The following is a 10,918-nucleotide window of genomic DNA, read 5'->3' on the forward strand; positions in this document are numbered from 1 at the left end:
TTTTATTTGTTTTTTTGTGACTTTAAAAAAAAAATAAACAACAACTAAAAAAGATAAAATAAATAAAAAACTGCTTAAGAAAGATAATTCTCTTTGAATACTATTTTTAAAATCTTTTTAAGATAATGGAAGTTCTACTTGAAAAGAAAGAGTCCTCATTGCAGTTTTTATCATGATATTTGCTATTGTATTTATATCTCTCAAAATCAACCGGAATCAGCACGCCGTTTCCAATATCTCGGATTTTGAACACTAAAAGATCAATAAATCTAGAGCAATCCTGTAAATTATTGACAATAGTAAAAGTTTCTACACAGTCTATCTCACATATAATATCTTTTTATCCCGAGTTTTATGCTAAAAGAAAGTCTCTTTAAATAGCAAACAACTCTTCTTGCAAAAATTATTTTTTATTTGTTTGAGGCACTCTCTTAGTCTCTTATTTATTTATTATACAAAAATATTATTCGTATATTAAATTAATTACTAAAATCAGCCATTAATATATTTATGTATAAATATATATAATTTAATTTATTTTAATGTATATTTATATTCTAATATGTATTTTATATTGATAATTGACTTTGATTGTTAATTTTAGTATACACATCAAATAATTGTTATTTATATTAATAAATTGAAGTCATATTTATTGATTATTATATTATTATTACATTATATATTTTAATGCATGGTGTTTCACATCGAACAAACAAAGAAGCTTTTGTTACTTTGTGCCAAAATGGAGGGTCCTTAGTTCTCTTCTCTCTCTCTCTCTCTCTCTCTCTCTCTCTCTCTCAATCACACTCTTCACCTTCTCCTCCTTCTTCTTCTTCACCCTTTCTTCTTCTCCTTTGATCTGCTGATTCTTCAGGTAAAACGTTAACATCTTCAGCACACAAAGTGTTTATTTATTTATTTATTTTTTTGCTTCCAAGCAAATTATGTCTCCTTCTTCTGCCTCCTTTTGCTTTCAACTTTTGTAGCCTCTCTTTTTATCTTTATTCGGTTTTCCTATAAAAACTTTCGATCAATGTCTTCCATTTTTCTCAAAATTCCTTCACTGCACTAACAAACACAAACACAAGCATAGCCATCAAGTATTTCTTTTATTATTGACTAATAATTATTATTTTTATTTTCATTATTTAAGGGATTGCTCTAATATACTTAACAGTCTCACATACATTGTTGATTCTTCAGTGTTTGGGTTGCTTCTGAGGTCTTTCTCTTAAAACCCTGAGGCTAGATTTATGTTATTAAACTTAAAAAAAAAAATCATGAACAAGTCATAAAGCATGACATACTTGGTGATTGATGCTAATTTCATGCTTCTTAGGCTGAAAGCATAAGAAACATTGGAAAAAAAAATTGTGAACAATAGTATGCTTCAATAGGTTAATGAAGTTACTCAAATCAATGAATTATAATTTGTTGAGGTTGCTTATGAATCAAGTGTGGCCAGCTATGTTTACAATGTTAATTGTTTATTTATTTATTGCTTTGTCCAATTTTCTGTGTGTTTGAAGATTCCTCAGTGTGTAAGCAACGCATGACAGATGTTTGTGTTATTGTTTTGATGATAAGGTATTCAAAATTGGGAGATTCTCTATTGAACTGCTATGTCTCCGCTACTCGGCGTGGTGGGGGATGAGGAAGGTCAGCAGAGCCATGTGACTCTGTTGGTTTCTTCCTCATCCACCATGGAAAGTGTGAATTGTCTGAACAGCTCGAAACTGAAGGAGCGAAACTACATGGGATTGTCTGATTGTTCTTCTGTGGATAGCTCAGTTCCCTCATTCTCTGATGAGACTAAAAGCAATCTGAACCTCAAAGCTACTGAGCTGAGGTTGGGGCTTCCGGGATCTCAGTCTCCTGAAAGAGACTCAGATCTTTGCTTGAGGAGTTCTACTCAATTTGATGAGAAACCTTTGTTTCCTTTGCGTCCTGTAGCTGATGATCATCATTCCTCGTCGAAGCCTGCTCTTTTGGGCAACAAAAGAGGGTTTTCGGATGCAATGACTGGGTTCTCTGAGGTAAAAACGTATTCCATTCATTCCAAAATATCTATCACTTTGAGAAATTTTTTAGATTAACAATTCAATATGTTTAGTCAAACATGTCAACCATCTAATGGTTTATAATATCATCTTCACATGAAAATCTCTTTGTGAAAGTAACCACCTTTGTATAAAGATAAATTGGGTAATGGATTAACCAAATTTGCAAAGTGAAAAATACTTTGAAAAGGGAAAGTACCAATTTAATCAAAAGGGGATATAGTTTTTAAATGCTGGATTAGGCACTAAAAGGATCTGAAATATATATTATGCAGGAGAAATTGCTTGTTAGTTCGGACGCCAATACAATATTGCCATCTAGGCCTTCTCCTACTGTGGGATTGAAATCGAGCTCAATGCTTGAGAATGCTGCGGCTCAGCAAGCGAAAGTCAATGAAGTAGCAACATCCAAGGTGGGAGAGAGGCCTCATGCTGCCAAAGAAACCAGGCCAAGCCTTAACGATTCCACTGTGAATAATAATAGCAGTGCACCAGCTCCAAAGTAAGTGGAAAGCTGGAATTGGCGCCAAGTTTGAGCTTAATAAAAAAGAACTAATCTCTGATGAATGATGATCCTTGTACACAGGGCACAGGTTGTAGGATGGCCTCCAATAAGATCTTTTAGGAAAAATTCATTGGCTACTACATCGAAGAATGCTGAAGAAGTAGATGGAAAAATGGCTTCTGGTGCACTGTTTGTGAAGGTAAGTATGGATGGCGCGCCATACTTGAGAAAAGTGGACTTGAAGAATTACTCTGCCTATCCAGAGCTTTCTTCTGCTCTGGAGAAGATGTTCAGCTGCTTCACCATAGGTAGGAGACAATTAATTTTGCTTTAGAAAATTTTACTTTTAGCTAACTTGAGTCTGGATTATTTGGATGGAGTTACTGCTTATTTTGATGTTATTTCAGGTCAATGTGGATCTCATGGAAATCTTGGGAAGGAAATGCTGAGTGAAACCAAGCTGAAGGATCTACTTCATGGATCAGAATATGTTCTTACTTATGAGGATAAAGACGGTGATTGGATGCTAGTGGGTGATGTTCCCTGGGAGTAAGTTCTGATTCATTTTTTGTACTTTCTTCTCTTTTATTGGCATCTCTTTTAAAAACAGAATTTCTTTCCTTTTAAAAGATACTAAAGGATATTCTTAGAACTCGATTTTTGACAAACCAAAGGCTACCTAATCTAAGCCATGTTGCCAACGAAAGCTAGTTGGAAAAAGGCTTTTGTTGTTGTATTGAAAATTTAAAATTATATTCTAGGAAGTGGAGAGTTTCAAATATGGCGGAATATAGTCGTTGCTCAAATTGGAATGAAATGGAAAAGCAAGGAGTGGAATAGAATTTCAGCTGCCACCCCATTATTTCTTGTTCAGCGAGTTTAATGCGGGAGGGGAGGGAAATGCTTCTCCCTCTCATGCCATTACATTCATTCTTTTCAAGTCAGTCCCAAAACACCTATAATACATTTGAACATTCTATTCCATGTCATCCTTCTAAACAAAGCCAAAGGGTATGTAAGGGAGACTTAAAGATGATGATGAATGGAATGACTAATAATAGAATACCAAGGAAAAATACAAGAGTGGCAAGGAGGCGAAGGGACACTTTGACCTGCCATTGCCCTTCTCTATTCCTCCTTCTGCATCACCCCTAAACACACTTTATGAAGTTTGATCATTCTGGGTTGTCAAGGTTTGTTGATTTCCTAGTAATACAACTGAAATATCGGTAGTTCAATTGGGATTGATGATTGCATAGGTTGTCACCTTTCAAGGCATACCCTAAATCATTCTACCTATCATGCTCAGATTAGCCAATGTCACATTTTGGACTTTTAACATTTTCGTTCAACCTTGAACATTTAAAAAGAAAAAGCCTGTGGAGTGATATATGAGATTTGAAATATTTTAAGTCTGAGAGTATGAAACTTCATAAAGAAATGGAATTAAAAACTAAACATGAAATGATTGGTCTGTTTATTACTGAACTTTGTAATGTTGTTGAAGTGTTGAACAATAAGCACTTCATCATCACTGTTGGGTATGTCTATGCTAATTTCAATTTGGTGTTGAAAACCCTTGCAGGATGTTCATCGAAACATGCAGGAGGCTGAGGATCATGAAGGGCGCTGATGCCATTGGTCTAGGTTAGAATTCTGTTCCAAACCATCTATCTTATACTCTATTAGCACATGATCTGAAAAGGTATTAGTGAAGTATATCATAAAGATAGTGAAACATAATGAAGCTCATGAAAAATCGTATACCTTTAAAAAAATTGAATAGACAAACCCTATCAAATTGTGTTTGTTTCAACATAGTTGCATATTGAAGTTCAAAATTATATTGTTGTGCCATATCAATACCCTCTACATGCTTACTCTGGAATTTAACAAAACTAGAAAAATAAACTCTTGTTTTTGCACCCAGGAAATATGTGGAAAAAGAGCTTGATATAGCTTAATCTATTCTTATTCGAGATTAAAGTATACTTTTTGTTTCTAACGTTTGCGATTTTCTTCAAAAATACACTTTAGCATTTAATTTCATTCAATTTTTTCGTTAACGTTTTTAATTCATTCAATTTTGTCCCTAGGTTTTCGATTTGTGTCAAAGTTACCCCTAGATCTTTTCAATTTTGTCTTTAACGTTTTAGATGGAGTTAATATTCATAGGTAATTTTGACACATAAAAAACGTTAGGAACAAAATTGAATAAAATTAAACATTAGGAATATTTTTGAAGAAAATCACAAAGGCAAAAGACAAAAAATATACTTTACTCTTTATTCGATATAGTGAAGTGAGAGAAAAAGGTCCTTTAGCATGTTTTAGTTTTCCATACTGCATCTGAAAACAATTAAGTCGGACATGATACACTGAAAAATCAATAGATCTGAACAATGGATTGTCTAGTTCTTTGTCAAAATACAGTTGTTTCAAAAAAGACAGAATAGCTAAGTATCTTGATCTAATTCAAGTTTACCATTTCTGGCCTTTATTGCAGCACCAAGAGCCGTCGAGAAAAGCAAAAGCAGGAACTAGGGCAGTACAAACGATCACATTTCTATCACCTAACTGTCAATGGAACTAAAAAGCTTCTATAAACAAAATTGGGTAAGCAAATCAAGGCAAAAGGAAAAAAGGGATTGTAGGGAAAAGAACCGAGGGCATGTTGGACTGGATAGAAATTTCATATTATTAAGCTGCCTCAATCATATGATTACTATTTTTACTATCTTATGTTTTTTCTTTTCTTTTTTTTTATGACATTTATATTCAGTAAGGTTCATTATATTTCATGATTGTCACAAACTTGCAAAAGAAAAAGACCCCAACCCTCTCTGTGTGGAAGCTACTTATGTTTCTGTATGTGTAGTTTGTGAAGTGCATCATTTATGTGTGTGAATTTGTGTGATGAAATAACAATAAGAAGTTGTACTTACACAATCTTTGATTTGCATTTCCTTTTAACCTATAAGTGCCGTTGACTAGTTAAAACTTAAAAGTATTTTCCTATGGTACTTTCCCTGCTTTGGTGTTAGGCAAGAGCTGAGAGCACTTTTTTTTAAGAAAAAAGGTATGTTAATTTTAGGGTTAATAGTTAAAAATTTAAACCAGTCCTTGAAAGATTAAGCGTGTCTCAATTTAGTCTTCAATAGACCCAATATATCAAATTGTTGTTTTCTGGAAAACACAATTACAAATCAGATTGATCCTTTACCCAGCAAGATAATGATAGTGATATAATTTATTTTATAAATGTTATTATTTAATTAATAAAAAAACTAATTTGATTCATTATTGTATCTTATAGGACTAATTTCAGATATTTAATTTTTCGATAATCAAATTAATGAACACGACATTTTTCATGGATAATTTTGATTTATTAATCCTGATGTGTTTTTATCATATTTTTAACACACTTCCAATTTTCTTTTGTTTTTTTTTTTTTGGAAAGGTATAGGTAGACAATGAGAATACTAAACAATGTGAACAATGGATATATCATATGTTCAATTCAATAAGTATGCAGATGGTTATTCTAATATGAAGGTTTAGGAGGTAATTAGGGGATGGAGTATTTTTTTATTTTTACTTTTTTTGGTTTATCCAAACGGTATCTCCCAACCGAGTTGCTGCATACACAAGACGGGATTCGAGCTCCCGACACTTGCTTAAGCGGACGAGTGAGCTGACCACTCGACCAACTCAAATTGGTTTTTTTTTTTTTTTTTTTTTTTTTTTTTTTTTTTTTTTTACTTTAGGATCAATTTTAGAGTTTATTATTCACATTGTTTACAAAAGTCGTTTAATCGTTTTTTTTTTTTCATCTTTACCCTACCAGTTTGTCACCTATTAAACAATAGCATGTATATGGAGAGATTAAATAGAAAAACGTTGTGCTTGGTGTTTTGGTGATGTCTTGTGCGTATACCTTAAACTAATGAGATATTGTCAGGTGTTGGATATGGTTGTCGGGGTGAAGAGGAGCCAAGCATGTGACTATGTGAGGCTCTCATTATTGGATGCAGTGCATGGATCTTCATGCTTCATCAAATTAAATTAATAATGAACATCAATGGAATCATGAATAACAATAAGCTTCAGACCCAAAAATAAATAAATAAATAAATAAATAAAGTTTTCAGCCTTTCACTGGCTCTTGTTTCAATTATGAAACATCAGTTGTGGTTAGGGAAAGATTCTTGGATAAACAAAGGACTTGTTGTGGGTTAATTTTTTTCACTGAAAGAATGAAAGTAGTGGTTTAGTTAATTCTTTTTTTTTAGTGGATGCATTTTTCTTTCTACGCCAATGAATCGTTTCCAAGGTGGTCGAGGGCATGTAAAATAAATAACTTTGCTAACCAATCAGAGGTGCAGCCAATTAGCATATGGATGACAAAAGAAGTCCAACAAAGAGGAAAAAGAAAACCCAAATCCATTCCATCGAGTCCTGTTTCTTTTGAATTTTTTCTTTGGAAAGAACATAAATTCAAATTATCACAAGAAAACATCCAAAATCAAATAAAATGAAACATCTAAAATTAAAAAAGAAAATATCTAAAACCAAATAAAACATGCATATTCAAAATCATTGTAAAAAAAATATTCAAAACCTAATAAAAAAATTTGAAATATAACAAAAAGAAATATCCAAAACCTAAAAAAAAGAGATATCCAAATTATTTAAAAAAATTCGAAACCTAACAAAATGAGACATTCAAATTAATTGGAAAAAAATCCAACAACAAAGAAAAAGAACCATTTAAAACTTAAGAAAAAACACCTTTAAAACATATAAAAAAGACATTTAAAATCTACGAAAAAACACATTTAAAATCTTGTATTACCAAAGATTTGAGGGGGCAGTCCAAGGTTGACGGTTTCGGCGAGAACGTGAGAAGCTGCAAGGGAAGTTCGCAACCTGGAATCACATTAAGCAGTAATCAGTAAGCATGTAGGAGAGAAGATGATAGTTTCGTATGTATTTTTTAATTATTTTATTTTTGTGGGGTGATATTGTGCTATTTACTGTTGGTTAGAGTGGTGAAAATCCACTGGAAAGGAAAATGGTGAAGTTTATTTCGAATTCAATATATGTATACATGAAGTGGTTAGTAGAATTGAATCGGAAGTTATGAAAGAGTATATTCTGGTGGATTTGTTGAGTTGTTTTGTTTATATTTGTGCAAGATAGTTTGATAATAAATTAGTGAAGTCAGAAATTGTTAAACGTATTTGTTACTGGCTTTGTATTTCTTATACTGATCATGCTGATTTTAGTTATAATTATGTATGCATGATTTAAATGGTTAATTGTTATTTGAGGAATGTTATATATGTAGTTAGTTTGGGTAGATGAGTTTGGTTAGTAGAATTAAAATTAGGCAAATTTAGCTTCTGCAAAGCAGTTTATATAGGAGTTGTACATGCTGCTAAATCTTGAGTTAAGTTTCAATACAATGCAATGTTAGTTTTAAGTTCTAAAAACAACTTCTCAATTCTTTTTCTCTAGTTAATAAATTTTGCAGAATCTAGTTTTAGTTTTGTTGTTGCAGCAGTAAAGAATTCAAGATCTGTGTTAGTTGATGCAGTAATGTGTTTTATTTGATGTTGTAAAGTACAATGTGTATTTGATGTTATTGGATTTTGAGTATTTTGACTTTACCATTTGTTTTGAGCAAGTAAAGGTGATTTATGCCACTGGTGTAATTGTGTGGATGGAGGCTAAACTAGATGATGGAGTTAACTGAGGTGCTGGAATTCAAGAGGACGCTAGCGGCGGAACACATTCTGAAGTAAACGAGACACCGACTGGAGACGGTAATGCTGATAGTTGTGATGAAGGCGTGGAGGGAGAAGCTACTGAATATCGAGACATGCTAATGCTGACCAAAGCCGATATGATAAGAAAGGTGTTTTGCACACCTATGAGTTTTATAAGCGATACGGCAAATGTCATGGGTTCGGTATGCGCAAGGGTGACTCAGGAAAGGATGATGATGGAATGGTGATTAGGAGGAGGTTTTTTTTAAAACAAAGCAGGGCTGAGACAACGGAAACACTATGAAAAGCTTGATAGGAAGAGGGACCACAGATCGGAGACACACATAAATTGTGACACGAAGCTATCAATCCTATGGGATGAGGTCAATGAAATTTGGAGGGTTAGAAAAGTTATACTAGATCACAACCATGATTTAACTCCTATGAGGATAGTTCATATGATCAACAGCTTTAGAGAGATGAATTCTTCGGCTAAGGCACAGATTAATGGAAAACAGGCACATGGTGTCCCAACGTCGAAATCCTAGGTTATATGGCAGGGCAAGCTGGGGGGTATTCCCTGATGGGTTTCACCAAAAAGGATGCCTATAACTATATCGAGAAGACTAAGCGGGAGAAGATTGTTGATGGCGACGGTAATGCCGCAATAATTTATTTAGAGAAAAAAGCGGTGTCGGATCTGATGTGCATGGCTAGGTACAGTTTGACAGACAACAATATGTTAGGAACTTGTTTTAGGCTGACGGTGGGAGCCGGATTGATTACCAATACTTTGGTGATGTGCTTTCGTTCAATTCGACTTACAAGAAAAATAAATACCGGAGACCTTTGGTAATTTTTCCTGGTTCGAACAATCATAAGCAAACAACCATATTTGGGTTTAGTTTGGTGTTGGATGAAAGCATTGGGTCATACACATGGTTGCCTGAAAATTTGTTGCAGGTAATGTGCAACAAAAAGCCATTAGTGATAGTGACAGACGGGTGTGACTCAATGAGGGCAGCAATCAAGGCAATGTTTTCGGAGGCCACACATAGGTTGTGTGCATGGCATGTAGAGAAGAACGTCACTTCAAATGTGAAGGATGAAGGGTTAAGACAACTTTTCACTAGGTGGCTGTACTCGAATATGGAGATAGAAGAGTTTGAGGCAGGGTGGGATGCAGCTGTTGAAGAATATCGACTTCATGATAGTTTTTGGGTGAAGGAAACTTATGATAAGCGGAGAATGTGGGCAAATGCATACTTAAAAGACAAATTCTGTGTCGGGTTCTGCACAACTTTTCGATGTGAAGAGATTAATGCGAATGTCAAAAAGTTTCTTAATTTAAGGCACAATGTTCTTGAGCTGGTGCAGAATGTTGAGTTGATGGTATGAGAGTATCGGAATAATAAGTTAGAGGCCCACTTCAAGTCCATTCACGGCAACCCAGTGATCATAACTTGCTTGGATGATCCACTTGAGCGGTTTGCTGCCACTGTTTACACATGAGAGTTAATTTTGGACGTGAGGAGAGAAATCAAAGGTGTCGATACAGTTAACTTTGCCGCAAAGGTTCGACAGTCCATGATTATGGTGTACACATTTAAAGAATACGGCATTCCAGGTAGGCAACTAATGGTACCGTACGATAGGGTGGTGAATAGGCTCCACTATCCTTTCTAATTTTGGTTGCAAAAGAGTTACCTGTGTTGACACATGTTTTTCGTTTTGAAGCATGAGCATGCGATGGAAATTTTATCAAGATTGGTGTTGAAAAGGTGGCGTAAGGACGCTAAATCATTGGATAACTATAGTGAAGGAAGAGTTGATGAGTGAAGTGAGAGGGAATTTCTATTACGTCAAAGTGCACTGCACTCTGCATCGCAGTGGTTTTCGTTCGTAGCTGCATGGAGTCCGGGTTTATTTAATACAACGATGAGTGACATACGAGCTTTATGTGAACAAATTGAGGCTGGATGCGATCGGAAGGGTCCGTCGGCAAAGGGAAGAGATACTCCCAAGGTGAAGGATCCCGTAGTAATTAAGACCAAAGGGGCTCCCCGGATCAAGAAACAGTGTGGCTGGAAAAGACGGTGTAGTATGTGTCAGAAAGCCGAACACACAAAACGACACTATACCAGAAACCGTGAAGTGAAGATGCATGCAGACCCAAAGGAGGATGAGAAGACAGCAGAGTTAGGGTCGAAAGGTTCCTCACCAATAGAAAATGAATGTTAAAATTTTAGTATTTTTAATTTGAAAAGTGATACAAAATATATTTATTAATACTTTACTGTGTATGATATTATTTAGGGTTTAGGGTTAAAAAATTAGTCTTTATTATTGATAGATTAAAAAGTGTGATTTATGATTTACGAGTTAGCATTCATGGTTAAGGGTTATTTATTTAGTGATAATTATTTAGGATTGTAGTTTAGGGTTTCTGGTATAAAATTTGAGTTAGGGTTTAAGAATTTTGGATTGGAGGTTAAGGTTTACAATTTGTTGTTGAGAATTCAGGGTTTAAGATAGCAGCTAGGGTTTATCATTTTATTAACTTTCTTTATTTTATT

The 10,918-nt window shown here is 34.2% G+C and overlaps 1 protein-coding gene across 2 annotated transcripts; it reads left to right on the forward strand.

Moving 5' to 3' along the window:
- Window positions 1–663: 663 nt before the first annotated feature.
- On the forward strand, window positions 664–5,517 carry LOC112703318 (auxin-responsive protein IAA9). Of its 2 annotated transcripts, none has more exons than XM_025754719.2 (7): window positions 664–877; window positions 1,591–2,039; window positions 2,339–2,565; window positions 2,650–2,876; window positions 2,976–3,117; window positions 4,154–4,215; window positions 5,075–5,517. In XM_025754719.2, exons 2-7 carry the CDS (start codon window positions 1,626–1,628, stop codon window positions 5,110–5,112), a joined length of 1,110 nt encoding a protein of 369 aa, XP_025610504.1. In that variant the 5' UTR covers window positions 664–877; window positions 1,591–1,625; the 3' UTR covers window positions 5,113–5,517. The 2 variants fall into 2 exon arrangements, with proteins under 2 accessions (XP_025610504.1, XP_025610505.1); XM_025754720.2 differs by having other exon boundaries at window positions 876–1,225.
- Window positions 5,518–10,918: the final 5,401 nt, after the last annotated feature.

Source organism: Arachis hypogaea, chromosome 7 (genome assembly GCF_003086295.3).
Source record: "Arachis hypogaea cultivar Tifrunner chromosome 7, arahy.Tifrunner.gnm2.J5K5, whole genome shotgun sequence".
Taxonomy (NCBI): Eukaryota; Viridiplantae; Streptophyta; class Magnoliopsida; order Fabales; family Fabaceae; genus Arachis; species Arachis hypogaea.